This window comes from Panthera uncia, assembly GCF_023721935.1.
Source record: "Panthera uncia isolate 11264 chromosome B2 unlocalized genomic scaffold, Puncia_PCG_1.0 HiC_scaffold_24, whole genome shotgun sequence".
In the NCBI taxonomy this organism is placed as follows: domain Eukaryota; kingdom Metazoa; phylum Chordata; class Mammalia; order Carnivora; family Felidae; genus Panthera; species Panthera uncia.
In genome coordinates this window covers 27843063-27870884 of record NW_026057580.1, presented here as the reverse complement: position 1 = coordinate 27870884, position 27822 = coordinate 27843063, and the positions used below count along the sequence as shown (strand labels likewise).

The following is a 27822-nucleotide window of genomic DNA, read 5'->3' as shown; positions in this document are numbered from 1 at the left end:
ATAGACTTTCCCTCAGATCTGACTACTGCTGACAGAAGAGGAGGATATTCTTCCATCCTTTATCAGTTTTGTGCTAAAACAGCACACTTGTCAAAGCTGTGAGAGGTTTGCTGTTCCAGGTGTGTGATCAATACACAAAGATGTCAAAGATCCTCGGTGAGAGAAGGTCATGGCCTTGGATTCACTGATTCTACAGGTTCACGGTAGATCCCAGATTGCATTAGCAGTGAGTCACTTATCTTAAATTGATAAAAGAGTTTTTGCTAATAGTTTATTAGAGTAGTAATATAAATGGATTTAGCATATGAGAAAGGATGTGAAAACAAACAGAAATACTCCTGTACTGCAAGAGGGCCTATTATTACACCTTGAGTTTTCCACCCCACTATGCCCAAAGATAGTCATCCTCTGGGTGACTGTATATCTGAATCTTTTATAAAGTACACACACACAAAATTAAGGAATGCCTTTAGAAGCAGAACTCGAGTCACTAAAAAAGAACAAGAGCTCAAATAATAGAGTTAGTTAGATCTATTATGGGTCGTGGAGATGCTTTGATGTTCCTAGAATTGAACATGCTGTGTTCTCTAAAAGTGCATTTGCATCAAACCAGAGCATATTAATGTAAACATTAGGTGACATTACTGAGCATTTCCCATTCTCTCCTCCCCTTAGAGCCCTAACTTAATTATTTGGCTCTAGTTTCAGAATTCTTGCAATGATAGCTTTCCATTTTAGTGGATCTGTAATGTCAATCTGGATACTTTTCAGGTATCAGTTTGGAGTACATGAATGTGTACTGGGGATAAGGACATCAGAGGCATAAACTGCACAAATGCTGCATGCACCTTTTGTATGCCAACAGCCCTGAAGATCAGTGTCTTGTTACCACTTCATCCAGAATTCACGTGTATCTCATAAATTCCTGTTTGGGAAAGTTACTTTTTATATACATACAAATGATGAGAATTCAATTTATATACGTTACTGAAGGGTGGGAAGAGAGATTAAGTAGCAGTTTACATCGTGCCAGTGATTTTATCATCATTCTGGTCAGCGAGTATAAGCTCTGTTTCCAAATAAGGTCACATTCGGAGCTACTGAGGGTTAGAACTTCCACATAGGAATTTGGGGGAAACACAATTCAATCTCTAACAATAGTTAATTAACAAGACTCTATTTTCCTTATCAGTTATTATTTGCTAATATTTACATTAAGATTCAAACACTTCAGTTCCAAAATACATTTCAGAGTAATCAATCACCAAGTTTTATTGAATGCCCTTTTTTTAGAAAAATTAAGATTTCATTATGTATTGTGAGAGCTACAAAAGAAATATAAAATAAGGGCCCTTTCCTAAGGTAACTTATCCTACCACCTAGTAGAGGTGACAAAACTAAGCAACAATTACAACCTGTTTTACACAGAAGGATACATTAAAACATGCCTTACAGAACAAAACATTCTAGGTCTTTCTCGTATAACCTGGCAACACCTGATCAGATATTTTTGTTGTTATTTTTCTTATAGGTGCATTTTGAATCAATGTACCTTGGCCATATCCCAGAAGATGTTAAGATCCATAAGAATGCAGGTCACATTTATGGGTTCAATGGCTGCATTCAAGAGCTTCAAGTAAACAACAAAGAATTCTTCATTATTGATGAAGCATTACGTGGAAAGAACATTGAGAACTGCCATGTCCCATGGTGTGCTCGTCATCTATGCCACAACAATGGCACCTGCATCAGGTTAGTTCTAGCCTCTTGAACTCTAACCTATATTTCTTGTCTCCATTCTTAAAACAACAAAAACCAGCAGCACTGTCATCTGGGTGATGGAAAGGTCTGGAACTTCCAATTTTGTGTATGCATCATCTAGGTGTTTCACACATGTGGTGGATACTTGTTTGTTCAAAGAAAGTTGTATATTGTGGTTCCAATATCAAGAAATACTTGACCTCTGAAAATAACTAGGTAACTGGACCTGATTTTGGCAATTTCAGATAGATTCAAGCATAATTTACCAAGGTGTTCTGCTTTTGGAATATATAAATGACAGATTTTTATTCATTGATAATGGTTTTGATGCATTAATTTTTATTGCATTTTTTTGCTTCATCTTCAAAAATATAAAAGATCAACTCAGATCTCTAAGATTGAAGATGGAGAAGAATACTTATATCTGTTTTTTCTTTTTATTTGCAATTTGTATGTCAAGGAGGAAAAAGCCTATATACCTTATTTCCCTTGAAATAAAGATTCATCCTGCTCTTATAAGATTAAAAAGATTTTAATTACAATTACTTTCTGCTCCACTAAAATGTCTTAAGTGAATCAACCCTGAGGGAGTCTCATTTGGACAGTGTAGAACATATTCCCAAATTTCTTTAATCCTCTGAGAAATCTTTATTTCAGGGCTACAAATAATGACAGAGAGGATGGTAAAGCATGTACAGATTATATTAACTAAAGTCAAGGAAAAATTGACCAAATCTCACAGGAAATATCTTAATTAATTCACCTCAGTGTTTCTAAGGGGCAAGGTATCAAGTAGGTAATGACTCCACAAAAGTAAACATCTGTATGCATAGTGTGGGAAAGAGAAAATAATTTATCGCAAGAGTAGATAGGAAATGGTAGGCAGAGATGGGCTCTGAAAATAATCACTGGAAAAGGAAATGAAAAACAACATAGAACCACAGACCAAAGACAGGAACAGAGGAATGGGCAGGTATGATAAAGTCAAGGTGATATATTTACCGAACAATCACACTCTGACCTAATATTTGAGGAGAAAGCATAGTTTAGTGGAAAAAGAGGACATCAACTCTTGGGGTGTCTAAACCCTTTGCTTCTGATTAGCTCTGCCCAAGTGTGTGCCTTGAATTACACATTTGTAAAATGACACCAGCAATTAGGACTTAATTCATATAAGAAAAATATAACAGATGAAGTTTCAAAGGACTTGAAAAGAGTGAATTTTGAGTTTGAGTGAAGCTAACTTCCTTGGTCGTGGTTATTTTTCTGAAAGAAACAAAACCAAGGTCTTATTTAATAAGTAAGTAGTCTGCTTTATAGTGAACCCACTAATAGCAATTATTTTTAAAACATATAATAATGCAAAAATTATCCAGTAAGATAACCTTCAGGACCCTGAAGGAAAATTAACTGTTGTGTAACTAAGTGAAATAGAAACAGGAAAACAGCTTTTCCTACTGACTTACTAATGTCTGAAATATTTGTGTCATTCAACCTAAATTAAATTTTGCCCATGAGGCTTAACCACTGACAGAATTATAAAAGTGACAAGAATTGTGTTTCCTCTCTTTCTATATATGATGAACAGACTCTAACATAGACCCCATTATCCCTCTCCCAGTGTTCATGCCTTTGTATGATTCCCTCTCCTTTAGTGTAGGATCTATGATTTGCTTTGAACCTACAGAATTTGTGAAACCAATTGGTGAACCAACAGAAGGTGGTGAAACGTCAATTATGTCATTAGGTTACATAAGATTGTAGCTGCATCTTGCAAGGAGACCCTCTCTGTCTTGCTGACTTTGATAAAGCATGAAGCATTTTGGAGACGGTCCATGTGACAGGGCACTGAGAATAGCCTCCAGCAAACAACCAGTAAGGTGGCCTCTAGCTGACAGCCAGCAAATATTGAAGCCCTCAGTTCTACAACTGCAAGAAACTAAATTTTACCAACAACCACTTCAGCTTGGGAGCAGGTCCTTCCCATTTGAACCTTGAATAAGATCCCAACCTGACCAACACCTTGACTGAAGCTTATGGGCCTCTTATACAGAGGGCCAGTTAAGCCTTTCCTTAAACCCTTGACCCACAGAAAAAATAAGATAATAAATGTGTTTTAAGTTGCTAATTCTGTGGTAATTTTGCCATACAGCAAGAGAAAACAATTATACTCTAATTTTCTACAGAAGTGTCCGCATCACCAACTCAGAGACTAGGTAAGAGTTAGTTTTACTTTGTAACAATAACTGTCAGAGATACTGTAAGCCAAATACATGCTAAATAAAATAAATGTCTTATTTTCATAAACTATAGAACCTCACATGACTTCCAGTTTTAGTTATTTAATATGTATTTGAAAAAAAGGTAAAAATAATTATTCTAGTAGGATAGATATAAATAGTCCTAGGTTCATTCTCTTAGATTTATTTCAGCAAACATTGCCTAAAGGCCAACTGAGGGAAAGTACTATGTGAAACGAAGATGTATATTTAAGACACTATCCTGCACACAAGCAGCTTTCAGTTTAGTATGGAAGCTTTATCAGCACTTAAGGCCTTAGAGTGAATTTCCCCACACACACACACACACAAAAGTATCTGTTTTCCATCATATACATTATTCTGGCTTTCCATATCAATTTCTCAGTCTTTCAACCTCTCAACCCCTACTCCAGAGAAATCCACTCAAATGACAGCTGATTTTGGCAAGCACTATTTAAGGTCTTCCAGATCTGTATGTGCCTTTTATTGTTAGTGAAATGGAGACTAGCTGGCTGTAACCCCAAATAACACACTCTTCACATCCTCTGAACAACATGATTGCTATCTTGATTACCAATGCTGAACTGCCAGAACTACTCTTTGCGTTATTGCATCCAGGACATGCTGGTCCATGGCAACTACAACTTCCAATCCAGCATCTCCTTATGCACACCAACACCACAATACACTGGAGTTGGCTAATTTCAGAACAACAACAAAAATAGACTTCTCAGAAGGATCACAAGAACAGCCCCTTGGAGGTCAAAAGTTTAATCCAAGAAGAGCACAGATAGCTATAGGGCTACAGGGAAGATGATCAGAATAAGAATGGTATGTTTACTCTTTCCTGTTTTGTCTAAAATACCAATAGTAAACCATAATAGGGCATTCCAGCAGTCTGTGTAGCAACTCATAAGGAGAACCAGAATATGTACTGAAGGAGGACTCCCAGTGAGGCCATGAGCAGCTTCAGTCCATAGAGAAGAACACAGAACAAAGAAATGTCATAAAGAATCCTCACCATGACCAACACACTGCCCCCAGCAGACGCATACCCATACTTGGAATACATGGAATGGTATAAAGTTTTCCAACCAAGGAACCTAGAGAAACTCTGCTACTGAGCCCTATCTTGACTTGGACAAAATGGACCTGAACTGGCTTAATGCTTTTGGCAACTCAGTTCCCATCTGTGTTGTTGGCAAAAGCCAAAGATTATTTTCCTGTCCGTGTTGTTGCATCATAAAAAGGATCTCCCCAGGACCTTCCAGACTGTCTTCCAACCCTTGTCACCTTTTGGGTCTGTCAGTGCTATCTGACTTGATGTCATTCCTGAGCCTGCCTACCCAGGCAGACTTCTAAACTCTCCTCTTCTTTTCTCCTGTTTTTTTGTTTGTTTTTGCTTTTTTATATATGCAAACAGATATATTCTGGAGGAGAATGTAAAATCAACATGCATTTGAAAACATGAAACTTCAATAATTAAATATTTGTCAAGGGCTGGAAGGATGAGATACTTTGACCCCTAAGGAGTAGGGGCTCATTTTGGATTATTCTAATGGGAAAAAGCTGAATAATTAGAATATTTCATGGTGGTTTGCCTTCTGAAACTATGAGGGTCCTCATGAGTCTGGGTTTGCTTTCCATGGCTTCCTGGCACTAGCAACTATTCTTAGAAATGAAATGCATATTATTCTTATGGATTGGCAATATCAGTGTTTTAGCAAATCAAAACACAAATGTTATGTTTGCAATGATTTCTAATTAGGGCACTATAAATAGCTGGAGTATAAAATAGTCAACCTGGGAAGGAGAGCCATCCACGATCCTCTGTCTTGCTGAGTAACTGGGAGAAATGAGACAACCAGGGAAATCTCAGATTTTCAGAATCCTCAGAAATTATTGAACCTTATACCTCATTTACAATGTCCTTCACTCTGTCCTTGTTTCACTCCTGTCTTTTTGGTATGTCTTTGTTTTTTTCATGTTTATCACATTGTAGTTAGTTAAAAATCCAGTTTGAACTGCCCCCAGCAGATCCTTTTAGTAAACTGACATGAAGAAGTCACTTCAAATCCTGGCTTAGTTGCTTAATAATTATGTGAACTTGGGCAAGTTTGCTAATCTTTTGGAACCCCATTAACTGAGCTAGAAAGTAGAGATGCTTTCTGTATCAGGTAGGAATCCTTCTGTTACAAATTCTGGGAAACTCATCCCAAACAGAATTTACTGGTTCACACTAAGTGGAAGGCTATGGATTCCCATTTTAGGTATCTTTTGATTCATGACTTAAAGGCCACCCTAGGGCCCAGTTTCTTCTGCTCCCTTTGGACACTTCAGTTTTAACTCCATTCTCAGATTTCAAATATAGCAAAATGGCTATAGGTGCTCCATCACCTACACCCCTCAGGTTTTCTCTCTTCTCTTATTTTCCCAGAAGAGGAGATTGGATTCAAGACAACTTTCAAAATAGCAGAGCAATTTCAATAAGGTATATCAATATTTAGCCTTTCTGGATTGAAAAGGAATAGACAGAGTGACCTGATAGATTTCTTTTTTGATCTACAAGTTTATTTTACTTCCAAAGTAACAGACCCTGTATTCAGAAAGAAAGAGTCATTATTACAAGGTCAAGAAGAAAGCTTTTTTACCTCTCAGCTTTTCTGTCTCAAGATATAAAGACACTAATTTTTAAATACTATAGCATGTATGCATGATGGTTTTACTTGAAAATGCAAATAATTTGTCATCACAATTTAATTGATCTAGTCCAGTGACTTTCATCTAGAATTTAAAAAAAAATCTCTCCTAACCTTAAGAGAGAGAAAAGTTTTTTTCAGTACACACGCGCGCGCGCACACACACACACACACTTGTACATCCTAATCCACATCTCCTGGGAATGCTTTTTCCAACATGTAAAGACTAGTGGTTTAATAGGAGATAACCCTTAAAGAAGCATACTTACTCTAAAGAAGAGTAGGATGGTAAGTGAAGAGATGTTCAGTACCATAAAGCTATACTTTAGGGTTCATGCAATCGACCCTATTTATAGCTATTTGTAAACAAAATCATCACTCATTTTAGCAGCTTGGTTGATAAAATTCAGTGTTAATAAGTTCTGTCCCTCCATTGTCTATGAAGGTAACCTGCTTACAAGAAGACAAATTTCATGTTGAAAAATATTAAGAGGAGTAACACTTTAGCAGCTTTACCAAGCAAATGTCATTCTGCTTTGAGTACCATCACATGTTTCTGGACAGTATCCAACCTTTTTTCATTTTGTTATAAATCTGTGCTAGAATTTTCAAACCCCTGTGGTTGCTCATTTCAGAGAAACCCAAATTGCATGTAGTGAAATTCAGTTTAGAAAAGTGATACAGAAGGGTTATTCTGAGTATCCAAATCTCTATGGACTTTGAACAAGCTGTTTCCAAAAGGGCATACATAGGAAGGTTAGCAAATTAAACAGATAATATTTAAATCACTTTCTCCTTTCTATGCCAGATGTTTTTAAATAGGTTAAATAATAATTTTAAAGGATCTCAGGTTTAGGAATATAACCTATACAACAAATGTACTAAGAACTCATGTCACTGACATTATAGTAAATAATTATTGAAATGCAAGTTTTAAACTTAGTCTTAATTTTACCAGGTGCTAAGCCTATAGGAATGTATTTTATCATGCACTGAAAGTCAGTAATTCCCATATGTGAATGAATGCGCTGTCTGTGCCTCTAATTGTTCTCATAGCTTTTATTCATCACTAACCAATGCTACCCTCCATGTGCTGGGGCAGGGGTCAGCAAACTTTTTTGTAAATGTCAAAATAGCAAATATTTCAGACTTTGCATCACAGCGATTCAACTCTGCTATTGTAACTCTAAAGCAGCCTTTGACAACATATAAAAAATGAATGGGCATGGCTGTGTTCCAGTAAAACTTTATTCACACAAATAGATGACTAGCAGGATTTGGCCCAAGGGCCATGGTTTGCAGACCACTGCACTAGGATAAAAGATGGATGAAAGAGTTGTTTTATTCAGTTCATTGACCAAGAAAGTCCAACTCAGTTTAATTTTCAATGTTAAACAATGTTTACATAGATAGATAGATAGATAGATAGATAGATAGATAGATAGATAGATAGAGGTGCCTGGGTGGCTCAGCTAGTTGAGCATCCAACTCTTGATTTCGGCTCAGGTCATGATCTCACAGTTCCTGAGATCAAGCTCTGCATCACACTCTGTACTGACAGTATGGAGCCGGCTTGGGATTCTCGTCTCTCCTTCTTTCTCTGCCCCTCTCCCATTGCTCACAGGTACTCTCTCTCTCTCTTTCTCTCTCTCAAAATAAATAAATAAACATGTTTTTAAAAGTTATATGGGTATTATAAGGTATTGACTCATGCAGTTATGGAGGCTAGGAAGTTCTGCAATCTGTCAGTCCGCTAGCTAAAAACCCAAGAAAGCTAGTAATGTAGATGCCAGTCTGAGTCTGAAAGCTTGAAAACCAGGAGCGTTGATGGCAGGAGATTGATGTCACAGCTCCACAGTCAGAGAGCGGGGCGCCTGGGTGGCTCAGTCGGTTAAGCGGCCAACTTCGGCTCAGGTCATGATCTCGCGGTCCGTGAGTTCAAGCCCCGCGTCGGGCTCTGTGCTGACAGCTCAGAGCCTGGAGCCTGTTTCAGATTCTGTGTCTCCCTCTCTCTGACCCTCCCCCGTTCATGCTCTGTCTCTCTCTGTTTCAAAAATAAATAAACGTTAAAAAAAATTTTTTTAATAAAAAATAAAAATTAAAAAAAAAAAAAACAGAGAGCAAATTCTACTTTCCTCTACTTTTTGTTCTGTTCAGATCCCCAAGGGACTGGATGATGCCCATCCAAGTTGGAAAGGGTCATCAGCTTTATTCAGTCTACCAATTCAAATACTGATTTCTTTTAGAAACGCCCTAAGAGATACACCCGGAAATAATGTTTAACCATCTATTTAGGTATCCTGTAGCCCAGTCAGGTTGACACATAAAATTAACTAAAGTAATCTCCAAAAAAAAAAAAATTGTATTTCTTACCATTAGGGAACTTTCATTGTTCCCATTGTCCCATGTGAATAGAAGTAAAAATTGGTTTCTTTCATTCTGATCTTTCAATTCATTTTCCCTTTTCTTTCAATCCATGTTTTCTCATTTCATAGACATCTTTTTTGACATTGTTTGATAAAAAGAACTTTTTTTGTGATTTCTAGGTATTTAGTTTTCAAATCATTTAGCACTTCAAAATGAGGTAGGAGCTGTAAATTGAATTTGAAATTGCAGTAGTAACAACCATTAGAGTACAAAAGATTAGGGTATCATGTCTTAGCATTTCTATCTGTTCTGTAGTGAGTGGCAACACCCCCACAAAATGTTTGCTTGTCTTGTCATTTCATAGTGATATGTAGCTAGGCATCACCTGCTGAGATCTTTTAGTTATTACTCTATATCCAGGCCAGATTACCCCTAATCTAGCTCAGTGGTCTACTCTCACCTTCTGAATACCAAGGGGGGGAAAAAGAGCCTATTTCAGATCAATTTCTCACCACAAATTTAAACTAATAACATCTTCAAATATTTAATCCTTCTTCTTAGTTGCTACACTTTCTGTCTACAGTCAGCATCCTTGAAATTGTACTCAGAATTTGTGTCTCATGTCATAGAGGACTAATTTGTATTTGGTTAGATTATTCTCAGCTGTAAAAGTTTGCTACTGAGCATCTAAGCATCTCAATTGTAGGTAGCCCCTATTGCTAGAAACAAGGTGAAAAAAGAAAGTACCCAACCAGGTTTCATGTAAAAATTTAAGAGTGTATGTGGTCTTCTCCATTTCTCTCATTGTGTTAATTAATTGAGCATTTAAGACATTTATCTATGTATCCTTTCATTAAAGGCAGTTTAAACTTTAGAGGGTTTTAGTTTTCTTTTGTCAGTGATGTCAAGCGTGCTCTGTAGGATTTCTCTTTACTTTTTCTTAATGGAATATCATGCATGTTCCAGAGCTTTCTATTCATGTTGACATATTAAAAGCATGATTCAGCCTACTTCAGTTTAAAACTTCCACCTTACATTTAGTTTAATGGTTCCAGTCCCCTTCCTGGTTGGGTAGACCTGGAGTTCAAGAACTTGAATGGAGAAAGAATGTGATGTTTTCTTCCTGATGCCTTTCTGTCCCTCTTCTGTGTCTAGTTTGTCCATATTTGGGGCTGTGCTGGGGCAGAAGGGATTTGATTGAAATAGATTCAGAGGTTTTCTTCTTAAACGGTGCTATTTTGGTTCCGCATGTTCTCCCTACAACAGAAGCTCAGTGCTGGATCTTCTGATACATGTGTATGTGAGTCTTCACCAAAATCTGCACAAGGGGCCACTCCACGGTCCAGTTACCCAAGGGAGGAAAAGATCTCTGGTTTATTTCTCCCAGCCTTATACTTCACAACTCCTTACTTGCTGGTGTGCTCTCCCCCAGTATAGACCTGGTTTACTCTGGAGCAAATGAAGCTAAGAGTCTCCCTCCCCCCACCCTTACACATGTCCTTCTGAGACTTGGGAGTTGCTAGGAATTGCAGTAGGTTATTATAGTTCTCTTTCAGAGGGCAGACTAGCTTGCAATCAAGATTCATTTCCATGTAAGCATTTCCTGGGAAGAGTCTAAAGAGATTTCAGAGAAAGAGGCCCGAATCTCCAAACTTCCTTGTAAGTCACTGAGATTTCTTTTCTCATTGTAAATAAATATTCACTTTTATACACAATTCTGTGTATCTACTTTTAAATCCTGTTTGTTATAAAGACCAGTGTCAAAGGTCAATTTTCAAAGAGTTTCAAACCTGACTTTCACACAAGTACATAATGAACACATGCCAAAGATTTAGTTATCTCATTAATGAAGACATGAGCATGATGGTTAAGGCTGCTTCAAAGAGAATCCAAGAGACTGAGGACAGAGTGTCACTGAGTGAATGCTAAAATAAGACTGCTAAGTTAAAGACAAAAGTAGTTAGTACCCTACAAGAGAACAAAATGTAATTTTGTAGTTTTCTTTCCTACCATTTTATGCTTGTTTGCTTCTCCATCAGACAAAAATCTACAAGTTAACATGTAACTTCAGGATCTGGTCCTAATCAATAGTAAATAGTGAGCCACAGAAAAGTGCATTCTTCCAGAGGATTACATAATCTTTAAGCAGACCTGTTAGAAAATACTCTAGTAGGATATTAAAAGAATATGCTCTTGCCCCTTTGTCTTATTTCTGAGCTTTGAGCTTTTTCTGAATACCGGCCATCTTCTGCATTACCAAAAGATGGGAGTCCCAGCTGCTCAGTCCTATGCCTCTGCTTTCCTTAATGTTTAACAAGCTGGAGGTTATCATAAGCAAAAAAGCACTTAGAAAAATAGACCCATTAAAGTCTTCCATGATGTGAAAAACAAATATATCAGTGCTATTATTAGAAGAAAGGAAAAATACAGGCATGTTTTAGCTCCATATTACTGAGATGAAATGTAATGTATCACAACAAAATATTTTGGTAACTTTTTTCTGTTTTTTCCCCTGCAATATCCATATTTAGAAATTATTTTAATCCAATCTGTTTGATTAAAATGGGATTTGTGTATCTTTAAGATCATTCATCCATCCCTTCTTTCATACCACAAGCATTTGCAGAGAACCTTTTTTATGTTAAGCAGTGTGATGCATGGGATTTATAAAGAACAATAAGACATGGGATCTTTTTCTACATACTCTTTTGCTTATGATAATCTCAGGTTTGTAAAACATTAAGGGCTGCAGAGTAAAATGTGTTTTTTTCAATTATGCATACAAGGTTCAGTCTTAGGTTGAAACAGTCTAGGTTGCACAGCCTGTTGTTTATCTTTTTGATCTCATTTCTTTCCCCCATTCTGCAAGTGTCAGGTATTGTGAAAATGGATTGATGTGGGGTCATTTATTCTTGCTTGGATAGTCTGACTGAAGCTGCAGGGTTCTTAGTTGCTTATAAAAGTGGATCACATATTTGGAAAGCATAACTCTTACCAATGTAAGTGTCACAGGGTTCTTGGTAAAGTACAAATGCAGTTTAAATTGATTTTCTAACCACTTTTATTACTGCTATCCTTGAGTGCAGCAACAAGGGTTGAGCATTTGTTTTTACAGGGCAGAAAGCATTTAGGTCCTCTGCAAATCAGAGTTTCATTAAAGTCGTGATTGCAAATACAATTATATTTAAATGAGAACAAACAAGATTAAACATGAAGAAATTGTATCATTTACACCAAATTTGAAAAGTCTCAAAGAGTTAAATTTTCAAGGTTTGACTAATAGAAAAGACCACTATCAAATTCCACACATATTTTTTACATCATATTTATGCAGCAAGGTCAAACAAGTAGGGGGAAAAAATCTCATCTTCAATTTTCTCTACCCTTAGGTAATAATACATGGAGAACTCATTTGCCCTGATTGATCTTCCTGGGCATAAGAGACCTCTCTGGCTTAAATCCCATCTGAAAACTATCCTTCCTCTCCTTTTCTTATAGAATTCTAACAGTTTTTTTTTCTCCAAAGAACAAGCAAGCAAAATATGAGCTGCTAATATGTTTTCCTTGACTGTTTTGCTCCCCTTCAAAAACTTAATTAATGGGGTTTTAGGAAGAATTTATGTATTAAAACCAGTTTGTTTTGTAACTAGAAATACTTATTCTTGTTTTAAATCTACATGGCTTACTACTTAAAGCTTTCATTTGTATACATGCGCACGCACACACATACACACACAAAAGATTTGGTAAATTGTGTTATGATTTTTATATGTAATTGGATATGCAGCTGTTAAAATTGTGTGGAAAACTTGACAAACAAAATGAAAACAAAGCACAGTTAAAGCTGGAATGAAATGTGAGATATCTAGAATCCCTTGGCTTAGGTTTGCAAAATGCTTAAAACAAGGAGTTTAAATAATTAATTTAGGAAGGAAACAAACCAATCGTTTTGGTTCAGTAGTAGACAGAATTCCCAAGCCTTACATTTTGTTCCTGGCCCATTTGCTGCCTATTAGTTACCTTAGGAAAATTGCTTAACCTTTTATACTAGGAAAATGAAGTAAGAATTGTTCCCCCTCCCCTCCTACACAGCAAGTGATTTGGAGAACAAGTTAAAACTTGTTAAAAACTTATGAGTATAAAGACTAGATGGAAAAACACTGGAAAATAAATTTGGTTATTGTTTATTGACATCAAAACACAATAGTGGCTTCAAGCAAGTACTGTCTATAAACACTGCTGATTGCCATTGACCTAGCAATTACCAAGTGCTGTCTTTGTTTTGGAAAACGAGATAGTGGTACTGTTCTGATGTAATTTTATCTGAAAATGATGTTAACGCTTAAAATATCTTTGGGACATAGATTTAGATTTCAGCTTCACAAATGGGAAAATGGGGTATAAGTGAGTTAAGATATTTGTTCAAGTCAACACTGATAATAGAGACAGGATAAATCATACTCTTCTAGACTTTAAGTAAGTGCTTTCTGTCCTAACCTTTGCAATATGAATCAACTATTTGCTCCATTACACACAAAAAAGTTAGTCGTCCGAATTTAGTGATTTGGTAGCTATTTTCAGCAGTTCTCTGAGTTGGGAATTATACTTAAAGATGAGGCTATATCTAAAAATTATAGTTTATCGCTTCGGACCAGTCTAACAGGCAAGAGGTCTGTGCCTTCTTCCCCTTACTCTTAAGGATACCACTAACCATTTCTGGAATTTTCACCATTTCAGTAAAGAGGGGATTAAACTAGACTGGAATTTCCAAAACTGTTTTTCAAGATATACTAATAAGCACTCCTTGGGGGAAAAAAGATGAGAGGGGGCAAATTTTTCTAAGACAAATTCATAAAATGTCACATGCCCATTCCCCTCTTTAAGTGTAATGTATTTCAACATGTTAAAGAAGTCGTATGGAAAATAACGCATTCCACTGTACTTAATAGAAGTTTCTAAACTTATTTCACCCAAATAACATTTTTCCAGGAATATGTATTAACATTACACTGAACATTCTGTTTCTCAGAAACAGTATGAGGAAATGCTACACCAGTTGATACAAACAACATCCAGTGAGTACTTTTTTTTTCCACTTTTCAAAGACTTCCAGAGTAGAAGATTGTACAGCAATACCTGGGAGTATATGCTGGGTTTGTATGCTTTAATACCAAGAATCCTTTCTTCATACCTGACAAGTTGTCATAGGCTCCAAGATATACATTGTTTTCTTCTCAGTCCTGTATTAATAGGACTTATGACAACAGTTTAAGTTCTATAGAACTGACAGAAAATCATGCCTAAATATTGGAGTTGTGTTGAGGGAGGAAATTATCTGCGCATTGGAACCATGTGGTGAGGTTATCCCTGAACATTCAGCTGACTAATTTCCTTCCCTTTTCCTCCCCTACAAATGCTCTAAGGTTTCTGTATTTGCTTCCTCAATCTACCCATCTACACAGAAACAGAAATTAAAGCCTCAAAACTGTTCTAGTCCTAATTGTGAGTCACAAATGTTTATATTCATGATCAGAGGGTGACAGTTTCTGCTCCCAAAGAGACAGGCCTGGGCTGGGGAAGGGATGGTGGAGAGGAAGAGTCAAAAGAATAGGGACTAGTTGTTTGGAAAGAAGAAGGACTTTGCCTCAGGACCAGGACAGAGTGAAGTGGACTCAGTGCCCAGCTGGCCTTGAATGTGGACCACCTATTGTCACATTTGGGAATTCCTGACACTTGAAATGTCCCTTGAACAGATGATGAACCAACATGCACCTTTTTCAAGGATGGACATGAATGGATACTTGGTCTCCAAATGAGATGGAACTGCTCAGAACCACTGGGGGCTTCCCCCATGAACCAGAACAATGGTCAGCACTAGGTTCAAATCTCATATCTGCTCTTCTATGTGATATGGGCACATATGCTTCCTGAGCTTTTTTTTTGTCTCATTTGACTAAAGATCACCCAGACCTTTCTAATTCTAGATATCTAAGCATCTAAAGGCCCTTCCAATGCTATTGTTTGTCATCTAGAAGTATATCCTCTAATTTAAATATTAAGGGAAATCTAAATGCATGTTGATTTAAATATATTAAAAAATACATTCTAATTTTATGTTCTGCCATTGTGTATATTAAAAATCTATTTCTGTGCATATAGAGGGCAACTGAGAAAACCTTATACTATCATGGTCAGATGAAGTAAAAATCCAGAGAATGTTAGTCTGAGAGAAATAACATTGACAAATAAATCATTCTTAACCTGAACCAGGTTACTTGGATGTACCTGAAGTGAAATTCTCCAGTTTGGGGCTTTACTTTTTATTCTCTGGTCCATTTTACAGCTTTATAGAGGCAGAAGTTAACTTGTAGATTTTTGTCAGATAGAGATGAGAATAATTTCATTCTAATGGAAAAGTACTCTAAATGTTGCAGTTTATTGCCCTGTTGGACATTGACTAGTTTTATATCTAATTGAGCAATCTTAATATTGCTTCTCGAATATTCTTTAAATTATTTTTGACATCTTACTGATTCCCTCATTAATTACCAAGTTAAATAAAACCTTGACATGCATTCATATTATGTTTGCAGGCATAATTTCACTGGTATAAATTACACTTTATCAAAATTGCATATCCACCTTCCTTTCCTTCATTATTTTTATATGAAAGGAAGTGGATTAAAATGAAGACCAAGTGAGGAAACAGTCACAATGGAGAACAAGAAAGGCAGTGTCAACCCTCTTGCCTCAGGATTGAGGTAAGAGCCATCACTTCTCAGCAGTAACGTTCCCCATCATCCCATACATCATCTGTCCTAGGGACCACAGCCAAGCTTCATGGGTGTGAGGCACTGCGGCTGCACAGGGAATCGTGCTCACAAAAGGCCTTCATTAGAGGCTTAATACTTTGGTACTGCCATATCAAAATTCTTAATACACAGATAATCTTTGATTTTGGCTATTGTTAGTGAAGTGAGATGGGACAATGGAGCTTGTGCCAGGACTTGGAGTCCTGCAGTCCCACCACCTTCCTGTGTCTCCAGGAAAAGTTCTCAGTCACCTGCTCCCCACCCCCACCCAGTGACCACTGACAGGCCCACCTCTGACGGGGGCCTGGGCATGGGCACAGGAAGAGTCAGGGTCCAGTCCATGACATAGCCACATGCTAAACACAGGGCATGGTCCTGGATGTCTGCATAGGTCTGCATTCACCCTGTGAGTATCCTCATGCCTGAGGCAGGATGGCATTAACTGGCAAGTAAAAAGTACAGTAATAGGGGCACCTTGGTGGCTCAGTCAGTTGAGTATCCGACTCTTGATTTTGGCTCAGGTTGAGATCTCAAGGTTTGTGAGCTTGAGCCCCACGTCAGGCTCTGTGCAAATAGCTCAGAGCCTGCTTGGGATTCTCTCTCTCCCTCTCTCCCTGCCCCTCCCCTGCTTGCTCTCTCTCTCTCTCTCTCTCTCTCAAACTAAATATAAACTTATTTTTTTAATAAAAAAAGAGAACACAATAACAGCTTGAGAAAGACTGCTAAAGAAAGTAAAGGGTTTTTTTTTTCCTGCTTTTTGAAGTAGAGATTCTGCATCTTCATCTTGAACTGGGCACCACAAATTATGTAGCTGGCCCTGCGGGGGTGAGGAGTAAGTGTTCTCAAAGACGTGCTGCTTGACGTCCAAGCCTCACATACTTGGAGTGACCACTGCAAATATACTGAACCAACAAAAGATGTAGGAGACAAAGTTTTCCATTTATCATTGACCCTCAAATCTTTTTTATCATAATGATATGTGCTCAGAGAACAAAATAAATCCCAATGACAGTGCATAAGATTATTTAAGGATCCCATAATAATTACAGAATGTGCAGAATATTTATCACTCTCTATTAGTTAATGCAGACCCGTCAGGATATTCTTTTTGCCCAGAATTTATGCACTAGAAATGTAATAAACAACAACAACAAAAATCTGCATGCTCTCCTTTAAAACCCAAACTCAAAAAAGCCAGGTCAGAAATACCCGAAATTTGTTTTTCTAAGGTTTTCATAGATTTTATATTATGAAATTGTTCTTGGACAAGGAAACATTCATCTTCAGGTCAGTTCAACAGGCATTTTTAGAGAGCACCTACCATATGCTAGTCATTTTGTGAGGCATAAAAATAGTGCAGTAAATAAGTCATAAACCCTGTGCTTGAGAACTTGAAGGGGAATGAGGATGCCACAATATAATGTATAAGTGCTCATATTAAGAACTGTACATATTGATGTACCACTGAAAAATATATCACTATGAAGCCACAAGCATAGGCACAATATAAACAGAAGTGGAAGCAGAATATATGAACTTCGTATATAACTTACTTCACAGTAAGTTCAATTTCGATACATTGCATCATTAGGTAAATATTACAATCCAAAAGCACATTTAATGTAATATAGACCTTGTTTTCACATATTCCTACCAAGTTCTCCTGTTTGATTTGCATTACTTAGTAAAACATCTAAAACTGCCAAGTAAGGGAAAACTCCAATGAAATTTCTCACCTGCCTACCATGGCTGACTGGAGACTTAATCGTGGTGAACATCATCCTTTCTGAGCCTGTCTTGGGGAGCTTTTTACCGAAAGGAAGACTGAAGTTTATCAGGGGTCATCTGGCAGGAGAGATTTTTATTAGAGTTTTGAGAAACCTCTGAAATATTCTGCCTTCACCTCTGTAGCCTTGTAGAACAGGGGACTGCAGATCTCATAGCTAATATTCAAACTAAAATTGCACCACATAGGTATGAGAAATCAACTTGACATCAAAGGTTATCCATCTTCCCACACTTGCTTCTCTTGCTCCAATCTCAATTCCATAGGTGCTTTTATTTTTTAGTTCATTTTTAAGAAGAAGGAAAAAATGCTTCCACATATACCTCTGCCTTTTTCCTCTGTTAGATGCATCTGCAAATCCAGCTGTGATTCTTTTGTTGTTTCTCAGACATAGACAAATAAGCCACAAGCTAGACTACAAAAATAAAGAATTCTATTTGTCCTTGAATGTGGTTTGAGCTACCACATCTTTATTTTAAACTAAAGCTCTTCTCTAAACTTTGCATCCACAATATTTTTCAGATATTTCTGAGTCTTTTTCAGAGAATTTTCCTAGAAAAAGCAGAGAAATGTCAAACTGAAATAGCCTCAAAGAGCAGATATAAATGTAGAAGATAAGTATAGAAGGCAAACACATCTCCATATTAGAAAGGTCTCCTTGTATTATAATTAGTGAAAGCAGAATTTTAAAGTCATAATGTGGCAGTAATTGTAATGGTGCTTGTGACAGCATACTCTTACATAACCTAAAACTAAGCCAACCTTATCAAACACTGCTGAGTAATTTTTTAACTTACTCTGTCACTTAAAATGATGTCATTTGGGGGGAAGTCCCTTCGCCTCCCAAATCTTCAGTTTCTTGCCTATAAAACAGAGAAAGTATTAATGACTGCTGATCCAGCTCTTCAGAACTATATGGGGCTGAAATAAAACTACATGTATGGAAATGCTTTAAATTGCAAAGCACCATCCAAATGCAAGGACATTTTATTATATAGGTGCAGGATGTTGAAAAAAAAAAAGAATGTAAAGACTCCTTTTGATTTATACAAGTAGTTTCTGTTCATCCCATGAGGATTAATTATAGAGTTCCCACATTTCCAAAATGTTCAGAGATTTATTCAAATAGGTTCAGAACCTACTGAAACATGTTGAGTTGATCAAAAGCCCCCCCAAAATTTCTCCAGTCCTGCTTAAAACTCACTGGTGCCAGACTCACATTCATGCTTTTGAGGCAAAATCAGAACGAGGTAAATTCCTGTGATCATTGGGGAGCATTTGCAATGTCATTAAGTCACTGCCTCTCTCTCCCTTCCAGGGAAATCCTAGTATGTGGCTGGAGTTTTTAAAACATAGCTTATTGCCCTTTAGCACCACGTGGACTACCTTTATACTCTTTTCAGTTAACCCCCATAGGTGGGGGAGGAAATAATAAAAATAGATAGCATCATTAATTTTTTTTACAATGTCCTAATCATTCTATATGCATTATCTCAGTTAATCCTCACAATATTGCTATAAGGTTCATGCTCTGATTAACTCCATTGCATAAATAGAAAAATTCAGGCACAAAGAAATTAACCACTAATGGTGGAGGTAGGTTTAAACCTCAGGCAGTCTTCTTAGTCTCTGCTCTACCCCATCACCCTCTACTGCATCCTATGAAATATTCTACTGAAATGACTCTGGTGGCTGTTGCTGTTGTTTGAGGCAGCTACATCTTTTTAAATGCTTTATTGTGTTTTGTGGCTGGTATCTCATTAGTTGATGTACATTTTTAAAGTAGACATCACAGCCCCTTTAGGGGCGTCACAAAATAAGAAAACTGAAGTTCAAAGAGGTTAAACAACATGTTCAGGTTCACAGAATAAGTGGCATAAGTGACTTGGCTGGGATTTTAGCCCAAGTCTGTTTGAATCCTACATCACATGTCCTTTTAGTAATGTTTTGCTAAATCTCTGTGATCCTTTTCACATGATACACATGGTATTTTCTGTTACAGGTTCTATTCCTCTCTAGCTCCTGGTAATGAGGAGAAAATTCCAACTATTTTGCCAGATCTTACAAAGACCAATCATGAGGGGGTTTTAGAGTGGTGGTGGGGAGGTCTGGGGCTGATGGCCAAGAAAGAATTCTTGAGATGTCTTTGGTACAAAAAGGTGATTTTATTAAAGCACAGGGACAGGACCCGTTGGCAGAAAGAGCTGCACTGGGGTTGTGAAAAGTGACTAATTATGTACTGTGGAGTTGAGGGAGGTAAAGGCAAAAGAAAGGCCTTCAGAAAGATTTTGATATGCTAAAGAGGACTCTGAAGAAACCAGAGGCCTTGCTGTTGTCAAGCTAAGGTTGTTTTCCCTCTAGTAAGGCATTAACATTAAGACAGTAGGAAGTTCCTGGAAAAATGTTATATTCTGTATTTGTCTCAAGTGTTTGTCAATGGGCAGGTTATAAAGAAATTTGATGTTATTTACATTTTCTCCTTGCCTTTGTTCCCCACATTATTGTGGAGGGGAGGGTGATTTAGGGCTCCAGGAAACTGAACCTGGGGGTTTCTGGAGATTAGGTTATTGATACGATTGCCTTTTTCTTGTAATTTACTAAGACATCTGTAAACTGATGGAGACTCCTGCCCTGCATCAGTTGTTGCAGGGGCTTGTTGTTATTTGTGCTTTGCCCTCAGCTTGCCTTATGCTCCCTTATCACCAAGACAGGTCCAAAAGCTAAACCATGAAGTTACCAATTTTTTTTATTGAAGTCAAATCAACCAATCCAATCGACACAGCCCCTATTTTCATCTTCCAGTTTATGCAGTAATCATTGGAACGAATAGAGGTCCTTACTCATGAAGAAGTTGTCATACATTGTCCTGCAGACCTATTATATTACCAGTTGACTCTTGGGAAAGGAAGACAGTTTGATACCTAAGCACTCATAGAAGGGTTAGGCTTTTCTTGCTCCTCAAAAATAAAATGCATTGTTAATTTTTAAACCATCCTGTTAAAACTGAAAACAATCACTTAAACATAAGAATTGTAACAGTACATAAATATTACCTATTAGATTGGAAAAGCAGGAGCAGAAAATCGTACATTTTCACACATAGGCATCACACTGTCTTTTCTGCCGCCAGCTGCTACAACAAAGAGTAGAAGACCACAGAATTTCTGCCTTCATGACTCTTGTGGAGGAACAAAGCTTATCATTACTAGGCTATCATATACAAAGAATCCTACTCTCTACATAGTAAATACATGAATAGAAAGGCTCTTGTAGACCAAAAACATTCTGCTCTCACAGGCAAGGTGAAGTTAAGCGTATTCCCCCACGCCTTAAACAAAAAAAAAAAAAAAAAAAAGCCAACTTAATCTCTGGCCTCAGTCAAATCTTTTTTAGTGGAACCAAAAACAGATAATAGAAGTATAAGCTGGCTTTCTCCAATAGGAAGATCCATGAAGCTATGCTAAGCAAAAGTGCAATGTATTCACCATGGTGGAAAGATTGTTTTTATTTAGAAACCTGGCAGTCTCTGTTGGCATAACATGACAGCAATTGCCTCACCTTATTGGCTGTGTTTTCTTTTTTCTATGGCTCTGTCTCCTGTAGCCTGAAATTGTCACTTTACTTGGCTAACTGCTAACTCACAAGCAATAAAGGAGCCAGTTGTTGTTTTAATTGTTCTAACAAGAGGAGAAGTATGAGGGGGAAAATTCATGTTTCACTCTATTTGCCTTACATTTGTGGATCCGGTGTTCTGATTTATAGTGTGACTTATGCTGCTTCAAGACTCAGAGCTAAATTATGAAGTCAGTTTTCAGCTTCAACAAATCCTCTCTGGGTCCTGCTGTGTTTCCCTTAATGGCAGGGACTGGTGGATTCCATCTGTAAGGAAGCATGCTTTGCATATGAAAAACCACAGGGCAGAAGACAATGCAGAAAAGAATTGCAGTTCAACAATTCCTTTGCCTTTTGTGTGTGTGGTTGTTTGTTTTGTTTGTTTGTTTCTTTTTAATACTGAAGATGGAAATCATTGAATGATTTGGAAAGAAATCTTTTTTATTACGGAATTGAAAGAATAATTATTTGGCGTCCCATATACATATACTTGAAAGCAAAATACCATTGCTTAATATAAATATAACAGCGGGCTTTAAGACCTCAACTAATCTTGCTTAGACACATCACTTTAAGAAACACTGAGTTTCTTGAGCTCTGATTTATACAAAACTCTTTACTCTCTTGTTCTAGGTTTGTTTAGCCTGATGTGAACATAAGTTTATCCTAGCTAGACAGTCCACTGAGAATACACAAGAATTTCAATTTTACCTCAAATTAAAAAGGGGGAGGGAATCAAACTTGTATTGAAAAAAAAAAAAATGAGTTATTGTTCTTCATATTGGTCCATAGGTAGAACAATATTCTCTTTATATTCTGTTTCTCTAAACTGAATTTAATCTTCCTTCCGCTGGGCAGAGTAAAAAAAAAAAAAAAAAAACAGTAATAACTTACTGCCACCTACAGATAGGAGATAAGGCTTTGAAAGTGTCTCCTGGTAGCAAGAAAGATGAAACTGGGGTTCACACTAAAGACCTACAAGTCACAGAACATAGATCTTATTGGTGCTAGATGCAAGAAATGAATACTTTCCTACCCTCGATAATTAGAATGCATTTGTAGTTTATGAGATTTAAATGAAATTAGAGCTAACTAAAAAAATAGATTCTCTAATAGTATATTCAAGCCATTTTCTTTTAGTAAAAGTTTCTTCCTACTGGTAGTGAGTTGTCAATTACTGCAGCCTAAGTTTTGAGGAGAGGAGAAAAACCCTTGTGCCAGCCAACATTTGCAATAAGCTGTCACCTCACCCAAAGCCTGCACTGGGGGCATGAAGTAATGCCATTTTTGTATTATTATTTCTTGAAGTCACATACCAGTAACTTTTCTTGAGTCATATTTGAAGTGTCTCAGACCTCCTCTTCCACATTTCTCAGTGTGCAATTAATTGGATGTTTCTTTTCTCCTTATATAGTATTCTTGCACTTATTTCTAAGTCCATCCAGTCATTTTCATAAAAAAAAAGTTCATGTGACTTTGCTATATCACTTGCTGTTCTTGCTTTTAAAAGAAGTATTTATTACATTTTCCAAGTGTATATGTTGATTTGGGAAAAAAATATTAACAGAATACACAGGGAGATATTTTCAAAGAAATGTTACAGCTCATCTAAAAAGTTAGAAGTAATTGCTATAAACAGAATCACACATACCTAGGTGGGTGATTCTGAAACAAATTATTTAATTTCCTGGTTACATTTTTCTCTGCTGTGAAATGGGAATGATAGTATTACACGCCTAATAGGGCTGCTACTTGGATTAAATGGGTTTAATGTATTTAAACTGCTCAGCATAGTGTTGGGCAGATGGAAAGCACTCAATAAATCTAAACTATAGTTTTTATTAAGAGCTAATCCAAACCAACAAAACTATTGCTGGGATTAAATTTCTTGCTTCACTCATCCTCACAATATTAATGTGCATAAGCTTTATAAAGAACATCTCAGTAAGGAATTATTTTTAAATAAATATTTTATAATTTTGATTGTTTCTCTCTTAACTCATTGTGATACTATCAGGATGCACCTACAATTTAAAACTAGGGCATAAAGGGGCACCTGGGTGGCTCAGTCGGTTGAGCGTCTGACTTTGGCTCAGGTCATGGGTTCAAGCCCCATGTTGGACTCTGTGCTGACAGCTCAAAGCCTGGAGCCTGCCTCAGATTCTGTCTCTGTCTCTCTGTCCCTCCCCTACTCATGCTCTGTCTCTCTCTGCCTCAAATATAAAATAAAACATTTAAAAAAAATTTTTAATAAAATAAAACTAGGACATACTGTGTGCTAAACACCATAGTAAGTAAGAGATTTATCTTTACTGTGTCTCCCTCTTCAGTCCTACAACTGAAACCTGGAATTTAACAGATTAAGAAAGCTTGGGGAACTTGCCCTTGGCTAGTAAGTTCTAGCCTTGGGATCTGAGCTCAGATGGACATGACTCCAAAATAGATGATTCTTCTACTAGAACACATTGCTTCTCAGTAGTTCAAGGTAGAGATGAGGCTAGAGCCCAATTTCAGACCCTCAGGCAGTTAGTTGAATCATAAACACTCTTTTGCTTGCATCATGCTGCTTGTTATATTTCTGTTTAATCTTTCCCTGACTATATGCGGCCCTTCTTCTTATTAAACATTGAAGTTCCTCCAAACTACTTGTAGGTCCTCTTCTCATTATGCCCTACTCTCTTTCCAAAGGTTATCTCATCAGTTCTTATAACCTCAAAAGCTACCTATCAGCTTGTAATACCCATTTTGATCACCCTCATTGTATAAGCCAACTCCCAACTTGTGATGGATGTGTCAAAGGCAGACATGCAGTATTCCCTCCTTAGTGGATAGCAGCACCTTCCTCCCAGCTAACCAAGCCAGAAGCCTAAGAATAATCCTCTATCCCTTCTTTTTCTCTCACCCCCACCACAGTCTAGCAGGAAGTCCATTTTATTCAGTATTCATAATATATTGGGAGTCTTTACACTCTTCACTTTTACTGCCATGAATTAAGCCAAGGTCACTATCTTCTGCCTCAACTACTACAACAGCTCTTAACTAGTCCCCTATGACTCCTCACTTGCCCCCTACCACGAATTTCCCATCCAGCCACCTACATAGACTCTTTAAATTGTAGTTGAAATAATAATCTTTCTCCTTTTTAACACTCTTTAGTGGCTTTCAAATATACTTAGAAGCAACTACAAATCTCTTACTCTGTCCTGCAAGGCCCTATATGGTCTACCAATGGCCAAATTTCCAGTAGCACTTTGTGTCAACTCCCCTTGCTCACTATGACTATTAGGAAGTTCCTAAAACAAGGCAAGTTTATGGCAACCTCAGAACCTTCCTGCTCGCTATTCCTTGCACCTGAAATAGACTTTCCACAGCTATTCCCATAGAAGGATCATTTTCTTCATTATACTTCAGTTCAAAAATCTTCTTCTTAATGAGCCCATCTAACATATGCCCTGTCCTCACTGTAACCATTATTCTCTCCTTCCACTAGACATGCTTTTTCTGTGGTACCCTTCATAATCTGTATTTACATTATTATTTCTCTTTTTATTTGTGGAGTGTATGTCTCTTCTGGTAGACTACTAGCTCCAAGGGGATGGAATCATACCTGTTTTATTCACAATGTATTTCTAGCACATAACACGGCCTGGAATGTTATCAGTGGGTATTTGTCGGTGCTCAATGAATATTTGATGACTAAATAAAAGAATGAATTATATTTGTAGGTGATAATAGATTAGATTCCTCACTTCAGCACATTGGATTGGCTATTAGCTATGGTTATAAGCCACATCACTAGGTCTGTAAACACTTTGAAAAGTTCTGTCTTTGACATAAAGAGAAACAAGCAGAAGGATAAGTGAGGGTCAATTCAGAATCTCTGCTCATTGGGGCACCGGGGTGGCTCAGTCACTTGAGTGTCCGACTTCAGCTCAGGTCATGATCTCACGGTTTGTGGGTTCAAGCCCCACATCAGGCTCTGTGCTGACTGCTTGCTCAGAGCCTGGAGGCTGCTTCAGATTCTATGTCTCCTTCTCTCTCTGCCCTTCCACTGCTCACGCTCTCTCTCACTCTCTAAAAAATAAACAAATGTAAAAAAAAATTTAAATTAAAAAAAAATCTCTGCTCATTGAAAATCAACCTAAAGTGTATGTGTCTCAGTGGATTGCACTGACTTCTGTTTAAAGGTTAGCATTATCATACAAAAAAAAAAAAAAATGTTTCTCCAGATGTCACAATTAGCTTTTATGGTAAGTGTAGGTTATGGATACAATGCCTTTGTTTGTTTCTTTATTAAAAGCAGGACTTTTTCATAGTTTGCACCAGAGAGAGCACCAGAGAGAGCAACTCTAGTTGTTAGTTGCTTCTCTTTCAGAGATGACCCCCATTTATAGATATACCCTATAATTTTGCACACATAAAAAAAATCCTTTACTGTCCTATGGAATGAAGATTGGTTAGACTATGCCTTGAAGAGAGCACTTAAGGATATTGTGAGAAATACGTGTTTTTGCAGTAGCTCGTGGTTATTCCCCATCATGTGCACACCTCAGCTGAAGCCTTCTTGTTTCAGCTCTCATAATATGAACTGGTGTCTTTTTTGTGGTTTATTTCATGTCACATTTTTTGCATTTTTTGCTTTGTGTTGGTGATTTCACACTTGCAATGTCCTGCAAGCATAGTGCTGACATGTTCTCTGGTGTTCCTAAGTGTAAGAAGGTCATATGTTATTTAAGCTTCATCCAGGCATGAGTTATAGTGCTGTTGGCCATGAGTTTTATATTAATGGATCAACACTTTGGTATCTCCAGAAAAAAGAAGGGGAAATTCACTGAGCTGTGTGTGAGGCCTACTCCAGAAAGTGCTAGCGTAACATCTACAGGGTATGATGAAACTATGGAAAAGATATAAAAGCAACTAAATTCAGAAATTAATAAGATATTGACCAATAAAAAGAATGTAGTGAAGAATGTCAGTTTAAGACTGAAAGCCAAAAAATTTAGTCACATTATCCAGGGTCAGGAAAATATTAAACCATTCTCTGCTAGTGTTGACTGGCTTGCATGTTTTAAAAGGTGATACATGTGGAAAATATTAAACTGGAAACCAAAGATGGATTTTTCATATCAGGAGACTATGGAACAATTTTAAAAATACCCACTAAGTGTTATATGGAAAAAGAATGGGTTTTTGTAGAAGAGAAGGTTTTCAACACTGATGAGACTGGGTTGTTTTACAAGGACATTGACTAACAAATATATAGAATACAAATGGTGTTTTGGTTGGTTAAAATATTGTGACCAGAAGCTTGATGGAACCTAACCCTGGATTTCCCCTAGGGGCAATAGTTCAGTATTTGCTAATTTAGTGTTCACAGCAACTGTATAGAACATAAGTGTCAGGAATAACAAGAATCAACTATATGTCTCTTACATATACAAGAAGAATTGACCTCTAAGAGGTCATAGACACAGATAAACACCGTTCTGTTAGAAGGAAAGATCTTAGCAGGCAATTATATAAATGGCATCTATTAGACACATAATATATATTGTTTAATGAATAAATAAGTGAATAAAAAGGCAATGAAAGAAAAAAGGATAAAGATATATAGATATAGATATAGATATAGATATAGATATAGATATAGATATAGATACAGATATAGATATAATCTCCCAAGTTACTGTAGATAACACCTTGTTGTCATTGGATAATTCTGAAAATACAAAACCATAATGAAAGTGCACAGATATACCACAAAGTAAAAAAACAAAAACATGTGTATGTATATGTGTATATGTGTGTATAAATGTCTGCATTAGGAACTGTGGAACACTACTTAGATGCCCAGATACAGCTCTTTAAGCCAGTAAAGAACCTAATCCTAGTCCCTTGACCATTATACACTGTTGTTTCTGTTTGAAACTAAATTAATAGAATGGTCTTGATTGAAAGCTTGATCCAAATTAGTCTTTTTAAAGTGGTTCAGGAGAAAGGAGGCAGGTAAGGATGGAGAGCAGGAGGGAATGAAAGAAAGAGTGAGAGAGGAGAGGAGAGAAAAAGAGATCAGCACCTTGTTGGGGAGCGACTTGGCCTTGGTGTCACTAGCTTGCTACTGGAAGCAGGTGTCAGTGTGGTTGACACTGTAAAGAGAAGCTACATAGTACAGGAAAAGGCACTTGTCTCACATTTCTGAGAAACAAAGAAATGGAGAAGCATGTTCTCCTCCAATGCACAAAAAGCAAAGATAAGTGCACATGCTATGAGGAGCAATTGAGATTGAGAATTCATCTTTTGGGAGAAGAGAGAGGAAAAAGGCATATCCATCTTCACACAATGGCAGCTACTACAAAGAAATGACAGAGCACAAGTGTTCTATGCAGCCAAGTATGATTAATCATGAAAGTAAAAGCCTGGAAGCTCTAAGCCAGCATAAAAGCAAGACCTTGTCTGCTTTCTTTTAGTATTTCAGATGTTCATATGTGTTCAACATTGTTTTAATCAAATGCTTGATGCATAGT

At 37.1% G+C, this 27822-nt stretch overlaps 1 protein-coding gene across 1 annotated transcript in view; it reads left to right on the top strand.

The window, feature by feature from the left end:
• Nucleotides 1-27822, top strand: part of EYS (eyes shut homolog) — a 1624793-nt gene that overhangs the window by 1398876 nt on the left and 198095 nt on the right. The window contains 1 exon segment of the mRNA XM_049653864.1: nucleotides 1532-1752. Coding sequence (XP_049509821.1) covers nucleotides 1532-1752 — 221 coding nt within the window.